The sequence below is a fragment of the Oncorhynchus clarkii genome, chromosome 20 (assembly GCF_045791955.1).
Source record: "Oncorhynchus clarkii lewisi isolate Uvic-CL-2024 chromosome 20, UVic_Ocla_1.0, whole genome shotgun sequence".
Classification (NCBI taxonomy): Eukaryota; Metazoa; Chordata; class Actinopteri; order Salmoniformes; family Salmonidae; genus Oncorhynchus; species Oncorhynchus clarkii.
This window is the reverse complement of record NC_092166.1, coordinates 39,586,905-39,609,551: the sequence shown is the minus strand read 5'-3', so window position 1 is coordinate 39,609,551 and position 22,647 is coordinate 39,586,905. Positions and strand designations below refer to the sequence as shown.

The 22,647-nt window shown below is 44.9% G+C and overlaps 1 protein-coding gene across 2 annotated transcripts; it reads left to right on the top strand.

Annotated features, from left to right (window-relative positions):
* The first annotated feature begins 794 nt into the window (after positions 1 to 794).
* LOC139376348 (serine protease 56) lies at positions 795 to 19,247 on the top strand. 2 transcript variants are annotated; one of them, XM_071118781.1, is made up of 15 exons: positions 795 to 927; positions 6,533 to 6,652; positions 8,490 to 8,648; positions 8,892 to 9,146; positions 9,267 to 9,456; positions 9,609 to 9,717; positions 9,925 to 10,081; positions 10,378 to 10,520; positions 11,257 to 11,416; positions 11,575 to 11,763; positions 16,113 to 16,289; positions 16,625 to 16,800; positions 17,069 to 17,609; positions 17,915 to 18,021; positions 18,249 to 19,247. In XM_071118781.1, the coding sequence occupies exons 2-15, from the start codon at positions 6,556 to 6,558 to the stop codon at positions 18,420 to 18,422; spliced, it is 2,634 nt and encodes an 877-aa protein (XP_070974882.1). In that variant the 5' UTR covers positions 795 to 927; positions 6,533 to 6,555; the 3' UTR covers positions 18,423 to 19,247. The 2 variants fall into 2 exon arrangements, with proteins under 2 accessions (XP_070974882.1, XP_070974881.1); XM_071118780.1 differs by lacking the exon at positions 795 to 927 and having other exon boundaries at positions 2,189 to 6,652.
* Positions 19,248 to 22,647: the final 3,400 nt, after the last annotated feature.

Here is a 22,647-nt window from a genome sequence, read left to right as displayed (position 1 = left end):
CACGTTGCGCCACTTACTAACTCATTCACTTTGCGCCACTTACTAACTCATTCACGTTGCGCCACTTACTAACTCATTCACGTTGCGCCACTTACTAACTCATTCACTTTGTGCCACTTACCAACTCATTCACTTTGTGCCACTTACTAACTCATTCACTTTGTGCCACTTACTAACTCATTCACGTTGCGCCACTTACTAACTCATACACGTTGCGCCACCCACTAACTCATTCACGTTGCGCCACTTACTAACTCATTCACTTTGCGCCACTTACTGATTCATTCACTTTGCGCCACTTACTAACTCATTCACGTTGTGCCACTTACTAACTCATTCACTTTGTGCCACTTACCAACTCATTCACTTTGCGCCACTTACTAACTCATTCACGTTGTTGGTCTTTTTTCCAAAATCCAGCATGCGTTTAGCAGAAAGGTTATGACCCTTATTAGACCCTTGCCTAGTGTCTTTGTAGGGCTTGTGTGTGTTATGTCAGCACCATGTGTAACCTCCGTTGATCCCTAGGGCAGGAACCACCACACACACACACCCTAAACCCAATTCTCCAAATACTGGGTTTCTTGTCTCAATGGAGATATGGACTGACAAAAGCAAATCCTGTCTAGGCTTCTGCAATGCACTTCTTGTGGCAGTGAGATGTAACCCTTGTAGCCATTTGAGACTGCTGAACTGCCCGACTAGAGGAGATGGCTCTGGTAAGTACGCCTCCAAAACCTCTCCATACGATGTGATGTCAGTCATGCCATGATCTAGCAGGACATTAATGCACTTTCAAGTTAAGCTTTCTATGGATTTGTGTGTGTTCAATTTTAAGCGTGTGGCTTTGGCTTGATTTAATGTTCTCTGATGTATTTCAGGTCTAGAGCAGCGGGTGTGCTGTCACAGCAAGAAGAGGCGAGAGAGGTGAGATGCCTGAACCACTTGTTTGTCTAGCTGTCCTCTCTCATTTTCCATTTAGTATCTCTCACTTTCCCTTCTAAAACTGCTGACCTCTCATTTTACATTTAGTATCTCTCACTTTCCCTTCTAAGACTGAATGACCTCTCCATTCTTCAACGTTGCTTGCTGGTCTAGCTCTGTGTGGTCAGTGCCACTGAGACTGGTAAAAGAGGTGTAATACTGAGCGATAGACTGTCAAAAAGAAGGGGGGGGGGGCTTCAGTACACTATGCCCACTCGAGGGGGAGGGATGGGAGGAGCGAGTGAGCGGAGGCCAGATTAATCAAAGGACATCAAAGGGGATGGAGGGATAGGATGAAAGCGTGCCGACCGTTTGTCCCATGCCATCCCGCTCTGCCTGAGCTGGCTTACAGATCTCAGGGCCATTGTGCCACGCGGGTGCATGGAGGGGGCTGGGACACGACACACATACACACTACAGTACCAACACAACACTACAAACTTAGAAACAACACAGACTCACACCATACCAGGGCTGCTAATTAGCAGGGACCTCACGACACGATATTAGATTTGTGTGTGTTGGGTATATGCTGGGAAATTGTTAGATAGAAACAAGCATTTTGCTACACCCATAATAACATCTGCTTAACACATGTATGTGACCAATACAATTTGATTTATCACGATACTTAGGTGCCAATACTATATTTATTGCGATTCTCACGATTCTATTTGATATTGCGGTTTGATGTTCCAAATATATTGCTCACTATATGTCTGCTGCAGAAAGAGAGAGAATGAGTTTTGATCAGTCATAATATCATCCAAAATAATATTGCGATATGTGACTGTTTTGATTCCCCCCCCCCCCCCCCAGTCACTACACACACTCACACACACACACACACACACACACACACAAAGTACTGAGAGCGGAAATTAGCGCTTTCTCTTCTTACACTTATTTACTGTCAGTCTCCTTTTTTCCTCCTTTCTCTCTTTCCATCCCCCAATGTGTCTCTCTCACACACCCGTTCTCTCTGTTATGCCGCAACTTCAAAGCACAGCCCTCTGATGTTGCCAAAGTCGGCCACTCACTCAAACTGCGGCACAGCCACTCATACACACAGTCACACACACTTCACACAGCCAAATCCACAAATGTGTATATATAGTCTATTTCGGACACACCTGTTCTGACAGGTGTAAAATCGAGCACACAGCCATGCAATCTCCATAGACAAACATTGGCAGTAGAAAAGCTCAATGACTCTCATCGTGGCACCGTCATAGGATGCCACCTTTCCAACAAGTCAGTTTGTCAAATGTCTGCCCTGCTAGAGCTGCCCCGGTCAACTGTAAGGGCTGTTATTGTCAAGTGGAAAAGTCTAGGAGCAACAACAGCTCAGCCGCGAAGTGGCTCACAGAACAGGACCGCTGAAGCTGGTAGCGCATAAAAATCATATGTCCTCGGTTGCAACACTCACTACCAAGTTCCAAACTGCCTCTGGAAGCAACATCAGCACAAGAACTGTTCGTCGGGAGCTTCATGAAATGGGTTTCTATGGCCGAGCAGCCGCACACAAGCCTAAGATCACCATGCGCAATGCCAAACATCGACTGGAGTGGTGTATAGCTTGCCGCCATTGGACTCTGGAGCAGTGGAAACGCGTTCTCTGGAGTGATTAATCACTCTTCGCCATCTGGCAGTCCGACGGACGAATCTGGGTTTGGCGGATGCCAGGAGAACGCTAGCTGCCCGATTACATAGTGCCAAATGTAAAGTTTGGTGGATTAAGAATAATGGTCTGGGGCTGTTTTTCATGGTTCGGGCTATGCCCCTTAGTTCCAGTGAAGGGAAATCTTAATGCTACAGCATACAATGACATTTTAGAAGATTCTGTGCTTCCAACGTTGTGGCAACAGTTTGGGGAAGGCCCTTTCCTGTTTCATCATGATAATGCCCCTGTGCACAAATCGAGGCCCATACAGAAATGGTTGTCTCGATCTGTGTGGAATAACTTGACTGGACTACACAGAGCCCTGACGTCATCCGCATCGAACACCTTTGGGATGAATTGGAATGCCGACTGCAAGCCAGGCCTAATCGCCCAACATCAGTGCCGACCTCACTAATGCTTTTGTGGCTGAATTGGAAGCAAGTTCCAACATCTAGTGGAAAGCCTTCCCAGACGAGTGGAGGCTGTTATAGAAACAAAGGGGAACCAACTCCATATTAATGCCCATGATTTTGGAATTAGATGTTCGATGAGCAGCTGTCCACATACAGTTCTTTTGGAAAATATTCAGACCCCTTGACATTTTCCACATTTGGTTTACGTTACAGCCTTATTAAAAAAATATATAAATATATATATTTTTTATCCCTCAGTCTACACACAATACCCCATGATGACAAAGCAAAAACAGGTTTCTAGAATTTTTTTGCAAAATGACAAAAAAGAAGACCGAAATATCACATTTATATAAGTTTTCAGACCCTTTACTCAGTACTTTGTTGAAGCACCTTTGGCAGCGATTACAGGCTCGGGTCTTGGGTATGATGCTACAAGCTTGGCACACCTGTATTTGTGGAGTTCCTCCCATTCTTCTCTGCAGATCCTCTCACGCTCTGGCAGGTCTTCAGAGATGTTTGATCGGGTTCACGCTCTGGCAGTCTGGGCTCTGATTGGGCCACTCAAGGACATTCAAGGACTTGTCCCGAAGCCACTCCTGCATTGTCTTGGTTGTGTGCTTAGGGTCGTGGTCCATCGCCCCAGTCTGAGGTCCTGAGCGCTCTGGAGAAGATTTTCATCAATGATATCTCTGTACTTTGCTCCGTTCATCTTTCCCTCGATCCTGACTAGTCTCCCAGTCCTTGCTGCAGAAAAACATCCCCACAGCATGGTGCTGCCACCACCATGCTTTACTGTAAGGATGGAGCCAGGTTTCCTCCAGACGTGATGCTTGGCATTCAGGCCAAAGAGTTCAATCTTGGTTTCATCAGACCAGAGAATCTTGTTTCTCATGGTCTGAGTCCTTTAGGCGTCTTTTGGCATACTCCAAGTGGGCTGTCGTGCCTTTTTTAATGAGGAGTGGCTTCCATCTGGCCGCTGTACTATAAAGGCCTGATTGGTGGAGGGCTGCAGAGATGGTTGTCCTTCTGGAAGTTTCTCCCATCTTCACAGAGGAACTCTGGAGTTCTGTCAGAGTGACCATTGTGTTTTTGGTCATCTCCCTGACCAAGGCCCTTCTCCCCTGATTTCTCAGTTTGGCCAGGCGGCCAACTCTAGGAAGAGTCTTGGTGGTTCCAAACTTCTTCCATTTTAAGATTGATGGAGGCCACTGTGTTCTTGAACCTTCAATGCTGCAGACATTTTTGGTCTTTGTCCGCAGATCTGTGCCTCGACACAATCCTGTCTCGAAGTTATATTCTAACCAAATTCAATTGCTAACATTTTGAAAAACCTGTTTCCGCTTTGTCCTTATGGGGTATTGTGTTTAGATCGATGAGGAAGAAAAAACATTTGATCCATATTAGAATAAGGCTGTAACGTAACAATGTGGATAAAGGGAAGGGTTTGTTGTTAGCAGTGTGAACCCTGCCGTCAGCATTGGCCTGTGGGGAGGGTTGCAGCGGCACACTTTGATGCTGTCCTGCTACTGTTGGAGCCGCGCTGCGTTTCATCGTTCAGCCGCTCACTTGGCTTAAAGATGACTCCAATTTGCGTCCCTCTTTTGGCTTACTTTTGTCTTTGTATCTAGACCTCGTTTTATGTGGACATCTAGCTAGTGTGTGACCATAGACCACGTTCTCTCCACTAACAGTCTGTGCATGGGTGTACAGAACATTGTGTCTGTGTTGGTGGTATGGTCTTCTGTGGTCGCCGTTAGTGTCACATTTTGTTGTCGGTTCTACAGAAGTCTCAAGAACCTGGGTGATGGGTGTCTGAACAACTTGTGATTTTCAGAGGGAAATGAAAACTTAACACTTGGAAGTCACATCTTTCCTGGCCATGTGACCTGGAAGTCACTGTGTTTAGAATCAAGGTCTGCGTTCTCCTCTTGACCTCTATTTGACTTATTTGTAAAACCTTATAGATTGGGTTAGGAGTCTTTCCTGGCCATGTGACCTGCGCAGGAAAAAACTCTGGTTCTTCTATTACAATATGCGTTAGTTCCTCTAGAAAATAACAGGTGCAAACATTTTGTCAAGTACAAATTAAGCCAGGTTGCCCTGAAGTTGGGGTTCAGTTCAAACCCACATTGCATTAAAAATGAAGATGCATACACCTTTTCCTGTTCCCAGATAGAATAGCAGAATGGTTCACAGTAGAGTAGAAATATTCATAAACTGCCCTCACAGATATTGGCCTACTAGTTTTTAGAATAAGGTGTGTGTGTGTGCACACAGGTAGTAAGTAGTTATGTTAGTAACAAAGATTTGGTTTGATTTAAATCTGGTCTTAATTACATACCGACAACACATCAAAGAAGAGCCTTCATAACGATCAATGCTGTTTTGGCTACTCATGCTGGAGCTGCAATGCATAGACATACAGCAAAAAGTTACCAAGATTGAAAACTTTTCAATTGAAACCTACTGGTTTGCTACTATAAGACACAACTTATGATGACCACCATTCTTACATTATATCTTTATATAACGATTGGTGAGTTCATCTGAGAAAGACAAAAGTGATGTGAACTGACAATATTTTAATGGGGGGGATAAAGGGCTGTAAGTGATCAATGGGGGCGGTGTCCGAGTGATTCCCGGGGGACGGCTTTGAAGTGGGCATCCTCTGAGAGACATCGTGCACAATGCCCTCTTTGACGGGCAGGGAGAATGGCAGACGCTCCTCTCTCTCTTCTCACTGTCCCTCCCCCATCTCTCTGTCCTCTGCTCTGTCCCTCCCTGCTTTCTCTCATCTCTCTGTCCATGTTCTCTCTCTCTTTCTTCCTCTCATCTCTCCGTCCCCGTCTCCCTGTCTTCCCTATCTCTCTGTCACTGATACCCTGCTTTGCTCGGCCCTTTCACAACATTAACTCTCTCACACAGCCATAGCTCCACAACTAACTCTCTCCCTCCAATGTTAATGAATTCAAACACCCCCCCCTTCTTGCCTCCAAGCCCCATCACTCCACCCCCTCCCTCCTGGCTCCCTCTCCCCCCTTTTCACAGAACCAAACCTCTTTGTAATTTCCAGCCTTGGCAAGTTGTACTCAGATTTGCTGTCACAGTTTTAATGAATTCAGCTGTTTGTGCATTGGCCATGGGAGCATCTCTCCTCCCTCCCCCTCCCTCACTCTCGCCCCTCCTCCACCTCTCTGGTGTTTCCCGAGGGACTCTATATATACCGCAGACCACTCTACTCCTTCCTATTGTTCCTCTAAGGAAACTTGCAGACAGATGCCCCGCGGCAGCACAGTGTGTGTGGGAGAGTGCAGAGAGACAGCCACGATAGAGACAAGTCTCAAGACAATAGCTGGCGCTGCTGGACAGAGACTTTTACTACTACTACTACTACAGCTAGCCCATTTCTTCTTCTCTGAGTTTTTGTTTGTTTTTTTGTTGTGATTTTTTTTTCTTCTCCACCGCTGAGTGGTGATCTGATGATCTGACGGCATGTTGCTGGTGTCACTGCTGCTGATGGCGATGGACTGCTGCCTTGGAGCGCCAGCCGGGAGAGAGGTGTACAGGATGCCTCAGAGTGCTCTGAAAGGTAGAAGGCCTTGTCTGTGTGTCATTTTAAACCGTGTCTCTTCGTGTCATACCTTTGCACACTGCGAGGGTTACGTTTCTCATGTCAACTTCTTGGCTATTCACTGAATAATATGTCACCTAGTGTGGATGATCTAGACCAGGGTTTCCTAAACACAGTCTTAGGGTCCCCCCTGGGTGCACGGTTTGGGTTTTTCCCTAGCACTACACAGCTGATTCAAATAACCAACTCATCCTTATGCTCTGATCATTTCAATCAGCTGGACACATTTTGGGAAACACTGATGTAGAGAGTACATGTACTGTATATATGCTGTGGTAGTGATGACTTTTTCTCTTTAATGATGCTTGGTTTGTCATTCACACTCTGCGCATTGAGTCTGCAGCACTATCCAAGTCTACTGTTGCCACAGTTCAGAGGAGCTGGCCTTTATCTGTCTGATCTTGAGCTTGTCACTTGAAATAAAGCAAGATTTTCCTGGTAGTGCGAGGGTGATCTATTCTATTTAGTGTTTTGATCGGAAATTCTCTTTGTCCTTGTGAAGGCACGGTAAACTATAGGCCTGTGCAGCAATTTCTCTGAGGTCAAAAGCCTAACCGATGCAGATTGGTGAACTGGGTTCACACACTGCTGTATTACATAGTGACATGTTCCAGACATTAGTGACAGCAGTAAGTCGTTTGGTGTCGGTGTTTTAAAATAGTAAATAGCATATGCCATTTAGCAGACACTTTACAATTACCGGGACCAGTAAGCATTTGATAGCAGAGTAAGCATAGGATAGATCAAACAGTTTGTCGGAGCAGGCTTCTCTAATCCTGCTCACTGCAGAGGTCATCTTGACATCTACATACCGGTGAGTGAATTAGGGGTTTATTGTTGTATCACAGTCAAATGGACCTTGCACATACAGGCACATATCCAGCCAAATCTCATCTTGATGAGTACAATCACTTACCGTACCTCCTTATAAAAGGAATGGATTGGTAACCTTGCTCACTTCCCTGAGCTTCCCCAGGGCTGTTACAGCAGCTACCCTGATCGGCATGAATCCTAAGAGTAGAGATCCCCAGATCTCTTTGGAGGCTGAGTACAGCAAAGTGATGATGATGATGGCGGCGCACAGCGCTTGTAGCGGTTTGAACCAACGGTTCCAAGAGTGCAGGGTTTCTGCCGCCCCTGTCCTGCCAGTCCGTGTCCCCTTTCCTCCATGCTTCGGGCCGTCTCTGCCATCTAATTAAGTCTTCTAATCAGCATTGTCGTTGTTTGCTAGCGGCCTGCCCTGTGATGTGGAGCGCACAGAGGAGGGGCGCGGGGGCGGCGGCACAATTGAAGTGCGTCCGCACAGCCCTCGCCAGCGTGTTTGTGCGTGAGCTCGCTCCCCTATCGCGCTGCCAAAGGGCTCAAGAGCATCATGAGAAAAATGGGGCTCCACACAGTGACACACACACACACACATAAACACTCACAGTACTCGCTCTTACAAGCACAAACACAGAGTGCGGTCAACTACTCCGACTTTCCCACACTTAAGGAATGTGTCAGTCGTGTGCATGTCCTCCGAATGTGCTTCTTATAATTATGTCTCCTCCGAGAGTACAAACCTGTCACAATGCCCGCCAGTATAAGACCATGTAAATGCAGTCTCAACTGTTCTGAGTAGTCTAAAGATTTGCATTTATGTGCCCTAGTGCTGAGAGTCACATTGCTGACTTTCTACTGTTCATTTCTGCACTGACTTTGCTGTTGGTCATACTGTTCTTCAAGTTGACATATCCCTTTCTCACTCCATCTCTCTTCTCTTCTCTTGTCTCTCTCTCTCTCTCTCTCTCTGTAGCTCTATCGGACCGGGGTACTGTGGTTCTGGAGGCGGCGTTGACCAGTGCTCTGTCGGCTCTGGAGCTGGCAACGTCGGAGCGGAGTCAGGCCGAGGCAGTCTGTAGAGACTGTGTACCCTGTCTCTTTCAGGACTGCGGACAGCGCTCCGCACCCTGCTGTAAGGAAACATCCATAGCTTTTATCTCTCCCCATCACCCATGTGACAACATGAGGCTAGGTCTTAAGAGTGTCTTAATGTCTTGTTGTACTGATTTTGTGTAAGTAGATACAGAACGTTTGGATGGAGTTAAAGAAGTTCATAACAATCACACAAGATGAGAATAAGTGTTCGTACATGGTGCCATTTAATCATTGTGGTTATAATCTTGGCCTCATCTCTACTTCCTCTTCCTCTTTACAGCCTCTCTGGATGGCACATTGGCTGAGCCCAGCTGTGACGTCATTACCAAGGCTCAGAAAGTTCCGGAGGAGGGCGAGCGGAGCTGGGCGCTGAGCCAGGCATGTGGGTATTACCGCCGGCGGTGCCCGCCGGGCGAAAAGGAGAAGGAGGCTTGTGTGAGGATCATGGGCGAGAGCTGCAGTGCCCGCGTGCTCCAGTGTAGCCTCCTGAACACCATGCAGAATCTGGAGCCTGCCACACAGACACGCACACAGGGTGGGTGAGCAACACACACAATTTGCACTATATTTGGTTGTTATTCATTAGGGCACACCAAAATGTTTTGCAATGTAAAATGAAAAATAAGTGTGTGTGCCTCCCCCTCTTTCCCAGCAGCAGTGTGTGGCCAGAGGCTGTCGGCGATGCAGAACGTGACCCAGCCCCGCTCGCGTATTGTGGGGGGTTCCCCGGCCCTCCCTGGCAGCTGGCCCTGGCTGGTCAACCTGCAGCTGGACGGAGGGCTGATGTGTGGAGGGGTGCTGGTGGACAGCTCCTGGGTGGTGACCGCCGCTCACTGCTTCGCTGGGTAAGTGTGTAAGTGTGGGTCCTTTTGTACTGGTTGTTAAACCGAGAGAGTGTGACACTTCTAATTTTGTCTCTCTGAATGTTTTCCCTCAGAGTAAAAAGTTCAGCATAATTGACCTTATCCCGCTCTCTCGCTGTGTTTCTCTACTGTAGCAGCCGCAGTGATAGCTACTGGACGGCTGTGGTGGGAGAGTTTGATATCACCAAGACCGACCCTGACGAGCAGGTGCTCAAGGTCAACCGCATCATCTCCCATCCCAAGGTGTGTTTCTCATACGTGTTTTCTTACTGTGCATCCTGCCTTCAGAGCTGCGTCTATACTACAGTTTGAGTGTTGCAGCACAGTCTGTTCTCTGAAGGTCACATGTTCCCGGCTAGAGCAATGCAATTGAATGAATCAATTAACTGCTAAATCAGTCAAACACGTTAATCAATCAACTTAATCAATCCTCCCTCCCTCTTTGTGCAGTTCAACCCCAAGACGTTTAACAACGACATAGCACTGGTGGAGCTGACATCTCCGGTGGTCCTGTCGGACCGCGTGACCCCTGTGTGTCTGCCATCAGGTCTGGAACCGCCTACTGGCAGCCCCTGTCTGGTGGCCGGCTGGGGCTCCCTCTACGAAGGTACTTCTATTATTTTAACCATCATTAATATATGATTCATTCACCAAAGACGTGTGGCGCTATGCACTAACTGTAAGTCACTCTGGATAAGTAAATGTGAGCTACAATACTCAATATTTCATGTGTTACAAAGTTGTACGTTTCTCAAGTAACATTTTTGGGCCAGGTTATAGACCTCATTTGTATAGAAAAGCAAATGCATTGACATAAGGAAGTGACTAAATTGAACTTTGTTTGAAGCCATCACACACAGTATGATATGTACTCATTAAACTACTTCCTGTCTATCACCTCAGATGGTCCTTCAGCTGACGTGGTGATGGAGGCTAAGGTTCCTCTGCTGCCCCAGAGCACCTGCAAGAGCTCCCTGGGCAAGGAGCTGGTCACCAACACCATGCTGTGTGCTGGGTACCTCTCTGGGGGCATCGACTCCTGCCAGGTGGGTGGTACTGCCATGTCAATGGACTGAGATTAAGATAATGTCATTCCCAGGTCATTTGTTTAAATGTATTCAAAATGTAATCCAGAGCTTTGCTCCTGTGCATTTATATTGTGATGAGTGAGGTCCTCTGGTGTTCAGTTGGTAGAGAGCATAGCGCTTACAATGACAGGATAGTGGGTTTGATTCCCGGGACCACCCATACATAAAACATGTATACACCACATGCATGACTGGTAAGGTGTCAGCATGAACCAAACGAGTGGGCTCGCATACTCCCTTAAATTCTATTTTCAGGAAGTGTATTTTCTAAGAAATCTGACATTCATTTTTACCGAGGAGATCTGGGTTGTGCAATTTTACATCTAACTAAGATGTTTGGTGCAAAATAAAAAAATTGCATGACAACGAGGTGTCTCTCATTGAATGACAACAGACTTATTGAAGAATCCCTACTGTTGACAAATCACTGACGAAGGGGCGTAGACTTCGGCTACTGTCTCCGGTTTGCCTCCAAAAAAACAATGTTGTGTGCTCGAACAGCCGGACAAGTCCAAAACAAACAAAAACATCACAAAATGTCGTCATAATATATGCACAAACTCTTCCGAACTGTTTTGTCTGGGAAGCATGCGGACAACCTTAAATTGCTTTGGATTAAAATGCCTGCTGAATGGCATATTTCTGAGTTCATAGCAGAGTACTTCATAGCTGTAATACTGTCTGTGTCCTGTAGGGGGATTCTGGAGGCCCTCTGATCTACCAGGACCGTATATCAGGTCGCTTCCAGCTGCACGGCATCACGTCCTGGGGAGACGGCTGTGGGGAAAAGGGCAAACCTGGGGTCTACACGCGGGTCAGCGCCTTCTCCGATTGGATACTCGCTGAGATACAGAGTAACTCATTTTTTGAAGCCACTATTATTTGCCACGCATTTAAATGATTGGTTCTAAAGCTTTTGAAGTGAAACATTTAAAACATATTACATACCCTGATGTGAATCATGATACAGTACTGAACCAGCATTCTAACATTCACTCCCTGGTTTACCCAGAGTCCTTTGGGAGTCGGGAGCCGACGTGCCCTGAGTTGCTGAAGACATCGGAGCTGTCGGAGGAGCAGCAGAGGTCGGAGTTCGTCTCTCTGTGTCGCTTCTACGCCCAGACCTGCCCCCCCAGCCAGGGGACCGCAGCCTGCAACCGCCTCGTAGAGGAGAAATGTCGCAGCCGCTTCAAGAAGTGTCGTAAGTGTTTGGCTTGTAACATTCACGGCCATTTTTTGCTGTGAAGTGAGCATGAGGACCATGAACTCTCAACTGCCCCACGTTTAGTGCATTCAAAATGAACCAACCCCTATATTGCAGGGTTATTCAACCGGGGATCTGTGTAAATGAATGTGTATATATACAGTACTGTGTAAAAGTTTTAGGCAGGTGTGGAAAAAATGCTGTGAAGTAAGAATGCTTTCAAAAATAGATGTTAATAGATTATATTTATCAACAAATATCAAATCAATATTTGGTGTGACCACCCTTTGCCTTCAAACCAGAATCAATTCTTCTAGGTACAGTTTTTGAAGGTACTCTGCAGGTAGTGTGGATTTAGGCAGCCTCGGGTGCTTCTCTCTTCATGTAATCCCAGACAGACTTGATGATGTTGAGATCAGGGCTCTGTGGGGGCCCTACCATCACTTCCAGGACTCCTTGTTCTTCTTCACGCTGAAGATGGTTCTTAATGTCTTTCGCTGTGTGTTTGAGGTCGTTGTCATGCTGCAGAATACGTTTGGGGCCAATCAGATGCCTCCCTGATGGTATTGCATGATGGATAAGGATCTGCCTGTACTTCTCAGCATTGAATTGATGATCATTTCTTAATTCTGACCAAAACCCCAACTCCATTTGCAGAAATGCAGCCCCAAACTTGCAAGGAACCTCCCCCATGCTTCACTGTTGCCTGCAGACACTCATTCGTGTACCCCTCTCCAGCCCTTCGGTGAACAAACTGCCTTCTGCTACAGCCAAATATTGGACTCATCAGTCCAGAGCACCTGCTGCCATTTCTCTGCACCCCAGTTCCTGTGTTTTCGTGCATAGTTGAGTCGCTTGGCCTTGTTTCCACGTCGGAGGCTTTTTGGCCGCAAGTCTTCCATGGAGGCCACTTCTGACCAGACTTCTCCGGACAGTAGATGGGTGTACCAGGGTCCCACTGTTTTCTGCCAATTCTGAGCTGATGGCACTGCTGGACATCTTCCGGTTGTGAAGAGAAGTAAACATGATGTGTCTCATTTGCTGCAGTAAGTTTCCTTGGCCGACCACTGCGTCTACGGTCCTCAACCTTGCCTGTTTCTTTGTGCTTCTTCAAAACAGCTTGGACATCACATCTGGAAACCCCTGTCTGCCTTAAAATGTCTGCCTGGGAGAGACCTTGCTGATGCAGTATATCTCCCTTGTGTCTTGTTGCTGTACTCAGTCTTGCCATGGTGTATGACTTTTGACAGTAAACTGTCTTCAGCAACCTTACCTTGTTAGATGAGTTTGGCTGTTCCTCACCCAGTTTATTCCTCCTACACAGCTGTTTCTGTTTCAGTTAATGATTGTGTTTCAACCTACATATTGAATTGATGATCATTAGGACCTGTTTGGTATAATTGTTTAATCATAAACCTGACTATATGCTGACAAAATCCCTGACTTTGTGCAAATGTACCTAGAGGAATTGATGCTGTTTTGAAGGCCAAGGGTGGTCACACAATATGGATTTGATTTAGATGTTTCTTCTGTTCAATCACTTTGCATTTAGTTAATTGATCAATCTAATCTATTACCATGTCTATTTTTGAAAGCATTCTTACTTTACAGCATTTTTCCCACACCTGCCTAAAACTTTTGCACGGTACTGTGTGTATACAGTGCATTCGGAAATTATTCAGACCCCTTGACTGTGGTAGAGAGTCTGGCCACTCTACCATAGAGGCCTGATTGGTGGAATGCTGCGGAGATGGTTGTCCTTCTGGAAAGTTCTCCCATCCCCCATAGAGGAACTTTGTAGCTTTGTCAGTGAGAATCGGGTTCCTGGTCACCTCCCTGACCAAGGCCCTTCTCCCCCGATTGCTGAGTTTGGCCAGGTGACCAGCTCTAGGAGGAGTATTGGTGGTGCCAAACTTCTTCCATTTAAGAATGATGGAGGCCACTGTGTTCTTGCGGACCTTCAATGCTGCAGACATTTTTTGGTACCTTTCCCCAGATCTGTGCCTCAATACAATCCTGTCCTTCGATCTCTACGGAAAATTGCACTGTCCAATTGTGGGACCTTCTATAGACAGGTGTGTGCCTTTCCAAATCATGTCCAATCAATTGAATTTACCACAAGTGGACTCCAAACAAGTTGTAGAAACTTCTCAAGGATGATCAATGGAAACAGGATGCACCTGAGCTCAATTTCGAGTCACATAGCAAAGGGTCTGAATACTTATGTAAATAAGGTATTTCTGTTTTTTGTTTTTTATCAATTTGCAAAAAAATCTAGAAACCTGTTTTCGCTTTGTCATCATGGGGTATTGTGGGTATTTAGAATTAAGCTGTAATGTAACAAAATGTGGAAAAAGGAAACGGGTCTGAATACTTTACGAATGCACTGTATGTACAGTACCAGTCATGTTTGGACACACCTACTCATTCAAGTTTTTGTTTACTTTTTACTAATTTATACATTGTAGAATAATAGTGAAGACATAAACTATGAAATAACACATAAGGAATCATGTAGTAACCAAAAAAAGTGTTTAAATTTGAGATTAGCCACCCTTTGCACCCTAGGCATTTTCTCAACCAGCTTCACCTGTAATGCTTTTCCAACAGTCTTGAAGGACTTCCCACATATGCTGAGCACTTGTTGGCTGCTTTTTCTTTACTCTGCTGTCAAACTCATCCCAAACCATCTCAATTGGGTTGTGGTCAGGTGATTGTGGAGGCCAGGTCATCTGATGCATCACTCTCCTTCTTGGTCTAATAGCCCTTACCCAACCTGGAGGTGTTTTGGGTCATTGTCCTGTTGAAAAACAAATTATACTCCCACTAAGCGCAAACCATATGGGATGACGTATCGCTGCAGAATGCTGTGGTAGCCATGCTGGTTAAGTGTGCCTTGAATTCTAAATAAATCACTGACAGTGTCACCAACAAAGCACACCTCCTCTTCCATGCTTCACGGTGGGAACCACACATGCAGAGATCATCTGGTCACCTATACTGTGTCTCACAGACTCGACGGTTGGAACCAAATCTCAAATTTGGACTCATCAGACCAAAGGACAGAATTCCACCGGTCTAATGTCCATTGCTCGTGTTTCTTGGCCCAAGCAAGTCTCCTCCTTATTGGTGTCCCTTAGTAGTTGTTTCTTTGCAGCGGTCTCTTCTGAACAGTTGATGTGGAGATGTGTCTGTCTGTTACTTGAACTCTTTGACGCATTTATTTGGGCTGCAATTTCTGAGGCTGGTAACTCTAATGAGCTTATCCTCTGCAGCAGAGGTGACTCTGGGTCTTTCTTTCCTGTGGCGGTCCTCATGAGAGCCAGTTTCATCATCGCGCTTGATGGTTTTTGCGACTAAACTTGAAGAAACATTCAAAGTTCTTGAACGTTTCCGCACTGACTGACCTTCATGTCTTAACGTAATGATGGACTGTCATTTCTATTTGCCTATATGACCTGTTGTTGCCACAATATGGACTTGGTATTTTACCAAATAGGGCTATCTTCTGTATACCACCTCTACCTTGTCACAACACAACTGACTGGCTCAAACACATTAAGAAGGAAAGAAATTCCACAAATGAACTTTTAACAAGACACACCTGTTAATTGAATAGCATTCCAGGTGACTACTTCCATGAAGCTAGTTGAGAGAATGCCAAGTGTGTGCAAAGCTGTCATCAAGGCAAAGGGTGACTATTTTGAAGAATCTCAAGTATAAAATGTTTTTGTTTAACACTTTTTTTTGGTTACTACATGATTCCATGTGTGTTATTTAATAGTTTTGATGTCTTATTATTCTACAATGTAGAAAACAATTTCTGACATAAGGCTTTGAAAAGCACCCGCGAATAGGCTACCAGTGTGCTGAAAAGCTTTGAAAATAATTAGAATTTCAGTATACATCCTGAATTGACTGGAATTTAAATGGAATTGTCCCCAACCCTATGGCTAACCTTTTAACAGCTGCTCTTAGCGATACAATTTAGAGTTAGCCTATTAGATAGAAAGGTATGTTAGAGTTTACTCTTCCTCTTCCAACTGTAATGTTGGGATGTCAAAATAATATCTAACAAATCTATTAATTTGTAAATGTTGCTCCTCGTTCACCTGAGAAGACGAGATGTGAGATGTATTTTTTTTGCTAACGTAAGATGGTGGGTTGCCAGTTTGCCTGGGATGGGGTCCGTGGGCAAGAACAGCTTGAAGTCTATCGTATAAAGCAATAATGATGATACTATTGTTGTAGTGGAGATGGATATTGGATATTGTAATGATTACTCAGATTAATCAAGTCTCTCTCTGCTCTTTATATAAAGTATCCTTGATTTCTCCTCTCTTCAGAGTTGCGTTCGTTCCTGCAGACCCTGCTGGACTTGCTCCAGAGAGCAGAGGACTATATCAGAGACAAGGTAGACCTGACCTTCTTCACCCAGACCCTGCCTCAACTGGTGGAACACATCTACAGTACAGCCTTCACCGCCAAGGAGAGGGAGAGGAGGGAGATCCCACAGGAAACAGGTACAACACAGGCAGCCCACAGTACCCTTTCTAGCCCCCTCGTACTCTCCATTCCTCCCCGTTCTGTTAATCACCTACATTAATCTAATCCCCTACCTCCACACACCCTACTACTCCACATCACAGTACTGTAAGCCCCTGCTACCCCCACAACAACCCCATTCCTCCTCAAAGCCATGTCCAAAAACACAATCTTACCCACACTGCCTACCTTTGCTTTTTTTCTATAGGTAGTAATGCTATTTATTGATAGTATGTCTGTATTATATTATGCATCCAGAAGTGTGTGTCACATGGCCATTGTAAGTGTGTAACAGGGGTATTATTTATTAAAGAACAGGTATGGGGTGCTGTCCGGTTAGGGTCAGAGGAAACTGGTCCTGGGTTGTTCCAGAAGGTAGGCCCCCTGGTGGCTGACTGGGAGAACTACCTCAGGGGCATCGCTGTGGAGTTGGACACACAGACACACGGCTCCAAACCCCTGAGCCAAGAAGAGAGCCTTTTCCTTCAGGTAGACCATAGTGTACTCAACTCTTCCAACACTTTGTAAAGGTCATTTTCAGTCACTTTGTTTATCTTGGGAACTGTCTTTACGACCCTCTCCCATGTTGACCACTGGCTTATATGAGACTGTGTTGTACTCTTTCTTTATATTCAGTAGCTATATCAACACTACAGTTTGCTTTACTGGTGTACTATGCTATACTGTTGCTGTACGTTAATGTTAGTCTGTGCTTTACTATACCCTTTTTTAACCCTCTTTATGATGTCATTTCCAGGCAGAGGACCCCTCTCTGCATCAGCTAGAGGGGAAGTACCAGACCATCATCTCAGCCTTACACTCCAAACTGGACTCCAGACCTGCTCCTCCGATCTTGCACCTGAATACAGACCTCCTCCAGGAAAACTCTCCCAACATTCATGCTGTTCCCACTGAAGAGTCACCCTCCTCATTCCCCCTTCAGGGGTCAGAGTCCCTCACAGCCCTCATCAGTGAAATCCGGAAATTTGGGACACAGGTTGAAATGGCGACAGAAGATGCAGAAATTAGTGTAACATCGTTTGAAGAGGACACATTTTCAGATCCAACACCAGTCAGTTCAATAGAGACTACTGATTGGCTTAACGAAGCTGTGACCGAACAGACAACCTTACAGCGCCTGTTCCCGTCTCTGTCCACCATCGGCAGCACCATGTCTCCCATAGCAACGACCTTTGACTCCAGACAGACTCTACTTCCTGGTTCTCCCTCCCTCCAGCTGTCCCTCGACCACCGGAGACGCAGGAGTCTCCGCAAGAGGCAGATCCCTGGGGTTAAAGGTAAGTGTCGCATCTAGTACTGCATGTCTGTACTGTACGTGTCTGTGATGGTAAGATGGAACAGCTCTGTAATCAACAGTGTCACGTTATTACGGCCCTGATTTTGTTTTTTTATTTTTCTGACCATGTGACATGACTAGGAAACACTCTGGGCCCTAGATAGACTAAACATAAGGCTTGGAGTTTTTCCTGGTCAGGTCACGTGGTCAGGAGAAACCTCTAGCCTCACTCATAGCATGTGTATATGTTAACATTATCGGTATTGGATATTAGCAACATAATAATAGATTGTGGGTGTTTAACAGCTTGTCCAGGAGTAGCAGAGTCCACCCAGCAAGTGAGTGGTATCAGAGACACATACAAGTGGATCCTGGGCATCCCCACCAAGAACCTCCACATGAACTTCCAGGAGGTGAGGTTTTCTCTGCACAGCTATATTTACAAGGTCTATTTATGCGGGATATAATTATGTAGATATTGAGATTGTGCATATTATGTCAGACAAGTCAACTCAAACCAATTAGACTTTTTCCCAACACTTTTTCTTCATTCAAGTAATTTGTTACTGTCATTATGTCCTGTGTTGTTGACCAATGTCCCTCTCTCTCGCACTCTCTTACTCCACCTCCTCCTCCTCAGTTGCTGGTGGACCTGAGCTCTAAGAACGATCGGGGTCTGTACGAGGCTCGGGTCAGGGCGGTGGTGGGGGGTCGACCTCTGACCTTCTACAGCCTGGTGGGTCTGGAGAATGAGTCCTTCTACCGTAGCATGCCGCGCATCATTGCTCTGGCTCTGGACGCTCTCAAAACGTAAACAGTATCAACTTCAACAAAACGAACACACGTCAAAGACTCAGTGGCTCAGCGAAGGTCTAGTCAGCTTGTGGTGCCAGAGACCAGAGAGGGGGAACGAACCCCGTGGGACCTAGAAACTGGCGACTACTCATTCAGATGGGAGGCGAGAGGACAGGCACTGGGCATTCTAGGAGACCTAAACATTAGGAATGTAACAATTCACCAATGCACATCAGGTCCGGTTCAAATGCTTAAGATGCTGAGTGCATCCATGTCATTTGTGGGCGAGGAGCCCTAACTGATCCAAATGACGTATGCATCAGTCAGAAAACCCATTTAAAATGTTCCAAACTGACAGTTAACTGTTTTTTACTTTATATAGTGTTATTCTGGAGGAAAAAACTGATGCTTCCTCCTTTAGTTCAGTAGCCTATCAGACTTTATCACGTAACTGCGTATGAGTGTGAGATAGCAACTGTGCGTACAGTGCTGGAGACAGCTGCTCGCGCCAACGAGAGGTTGTTCTAATGGGCTATTCGTACATCTGCATTCAGATGCTTGTAATGGCTTTCACAATGTCAAATCATAGGCTTTATTAGTTGAGTGACAACAGATGTAATTTGGGTCATTTCGGGTCATTGTTACCAAATGAGCTGTAGAAAGTGTTTTTTACTCGAGTTGTGTAGCCGACCGGAATGGATACAACTCACATCCAACTGTTGATTTGGGGTTTTCAATCATTCACATTTCATTTAATTGTTCAAGTTCACTATAAGAAATAGTTTTGGTAGTTTTGCTTTAAACAGTCCAGTGTATTTGGTCATTTCAACATGAACAGGGTATGTTCTTTGGTAGTTTTGCTTTAAACAGTCAGTGTATTTGGTCATTTCAACATGAACAGGGTATGCTCATTAAGATCAGAAATAGTTTTGGTAGTTTTGCTTTAAACAGTCAGTGTATTTGGTCATTTCAACATGAACAGGGTATGTTCATTAAGGACAGAAATAAGTTTTGCCAGCTGCACATGGTTGCATTGATTCATTGGTCGGAATGGAGAAGCTCTCTGTAAAACTCCAAACGGTCTAAACCATTCCCTTTTGAGACGGGGTAAAATACAAAGCTGCATTATATAAATTGGCTAAATGCCATGCTAATTTCTAAAGATAAATATTGACATGGCACTAGCTGGAAACATGTTTAATCTGCAAAAATGACAAGTTAATCAGTGGGCGATGGTGATGTCAGATAAAAGTGGTGGGAGAAAAAGCATACATTTCCCCACTCCTAATCTGATAGTGGGGTGGTAGATGCTCAGTCAGCTCAGGTGCCTACCCACCATTGACACACACACACACACTGAGGGCCACTCAGTTTAGAGAAGTCATCTCAGACAGATCCAGCACAGAGAGGCCCAGCTTCTGAGCTCCCATCAGCAGCAGTTATTAATTAAAAATGGAAAATGAATGTGTTCAATGCAACAACAAAGAAGTGCATTGAACCGAATTGCATCAATTAGTTTCCCTAATCAAACCAAATCGCACCGACTCGTTTCAAATTAAAATGTATCGTTCCTGTATTGTACCAATGTGTCCAAATGCGTATGAAATCGTCCGCGCAAATGGACGCAAGTGCACGCGTGCACACACACACTGCGTGACTTTGCTGGCCCACGCTGAAGAACAGACAGGAGAGTGACATTACAATATGACATGTCAACCCACCTGAGAGCCTGACCTCTATGTACACACAGCCCTGAATGTATTGGACCATCCTGCCTAGCAACCATTCATGGAGATGAGTTGTTTTTTTACATGGCTGGTGTAACGCAGTGAGACAGCCATAGAAATAGATAGAGAACTCATTTTTGTATCTGTGCCATTAAAATGGTGGAAGCCCTCATTGCCGATGGCCATGCTAAAACGGGTTATATCCATGTATCTATCTCTATGGACGCAACCCATTCTAATTTATGAGCCTGTATAAATAAGTTATTCAAAATGTCTGTTTTTCTGCAAAAGGTTGAGCCTCTTGTGAAGCAAGCAGACTGTAGGCCCCTTCATACTGTACATTGGTATATTATTTTTCGTTGCTATATTTATTTGTATAGAGAACTGCTTTGTATTTTTCTAATAAAATATCAGTAAAATTGTTATTATTCTATCTGTAGTGCTTGGTTATATATTCTATGTCTGGTGAAGTACACAGAGAATCCTTGTCCTCATTTAAACTCGGATTCATTCATTTGTAAATATATATATATATATATACAGTGCCTTGCGAAAGTATTCGGCCCCCTTGAACTTTGCGACCTTTTGCCACATTTCAGGCTTCAAACATAAAGATATAAAACTGTATTTTTTTGTGAAGAATCAACAACAAGTGGGACACAATCATGAAGTCGAACAACATTTATTGGATATTTCAAACTTTTTTAACAAATCAAAAACTGAAAAATTGGGCGTGCAAAATTATTACGTATATATATAACGTTAAGGTCCTATTGGTCAGATAATAGGTTGAATTATATTATGTAAAGGGAACACACTTATTTTGTCCATCTACACTAAAGCGGAATAAGTAATGACCCTTGACCTCAATCTTCTCTGTTGAACTCCGACTCATTAACATTAGCTTTCCCGTCAACACAGCAGCTGCTCTGGTCCATGGTGGGGGGGTTGGGTCTTAGGGTAACAATCAACCCCACTCCTCTCCACTCTGAGTCTCCTAATTCCTCACCTCTCTCTCTCTCTCTCTCTCTCTCTCACACACACCGTTATCCCTATTCCCAGACACTGGTCATAGAACTGAGATTGTCTTTCAGGTCTGACATGAAGATTTGAGGATTCTGTATACACACTATCTACAAGCAATTGTTTATGAATGACCAGAAGACTAACGTTAACTGTTTCCAGACTAACTGTTTCCAGATTAGATGTTACCCTGATGGGAGACATTTGGGTAATGATGGTGGTTGGGGAAAGGAATGGCTCAGACTCGCTTTTGTGAGGACGTTGCCTCGAGTCAAAATGGATGTTGAGCCATTCAAGATTCAACTACTAATCTATTGTGAACACCATAACTAGTTGATGGGTTGAAACAAAAGCCTGCACAGAGGGAGAGCAAAAGAGGTTTGGGGCTCCTAAATCAAATCGGGTTTATTTGTCATTTGCACAGGATACACAAGGTGTACGCAGTACAATTAAATGCTTACTTACAGGAACACCTCTCAACTATGCTACAGCTAAAACAGCTGGCCAGGCACAAAGCATAGGCCACAGCCATATCAACATACTGTAGGCCTATAGCTCTGTACCACCACATGAAGGTATAAACGCTGGTACGAATGTTAGCGTCTAATTTTCCTGTTAGCATGGCTGTTAATTGGAGGAAATTCGGTTGGTATTTGGGAGGAATGTCAAGGCGTGGATCAGTAGCCTATAGATTTTCTGAGAGTGTGGCAGACGTGTTGTGTAATAACAATGAGTTAAACGAAGCTTCAGAAATATTGCTATCAGACACGTTTTGCTCGATTCAAAGTGAATGAATAGACAAATACTTAGAATGAAAAAAGCAATGTGAGCTACAGTGTGTTGCCCTCAGGGAATCTGTATTTTGAGATGAATAATGTTTTTGTTTTTCATTGGGGAGGGGGGTGGGGGGGGGGGATACAGTATACATACATTTTTGCTTTCGCTGACAAATCAAAGTCAGTGTGTTTACCTATTGGAAGTGTGAAAGGTTCAATGCAGCTATTTTTATTTCAATATCAAATCACTTCTGGCTCACATTTCTGTATCTTAATGTGATTGTTTTCAATTAAAATACCATTTACCGAAGCGCCCGCTCCATCATCGCCAACTACTTCCTCTTCGACTGGCAGAACTTCACCATGTTCTTCCGGTGTGGGCATCATACACACTCCCAATCAGAAAAACATCCCAAGCCAAGACATACCCCCAACCTCTTCAGTGATTTGAGGCGTCGGGTTACTACCTGTAGAAGCCTCGGGGTCGATCACCACCCACTCCACAAGCTGGTTGTCCTCCTCTGAGAGAACTAGTTCGATCTCGTTAACGTTGTAGGTCTGGGAACTGAACACAGACATCCATAGACAGTCACGGTCATCCATTACTGTTTACAAGACAGCATGCTGAAAGGAGACATTAGCATGTTTGTTAGGAGTATTGTCCCTGGCCTGGCTGACAGGGAGAGATTGAAGAAGTGAATCAATAGCAATATTAAAG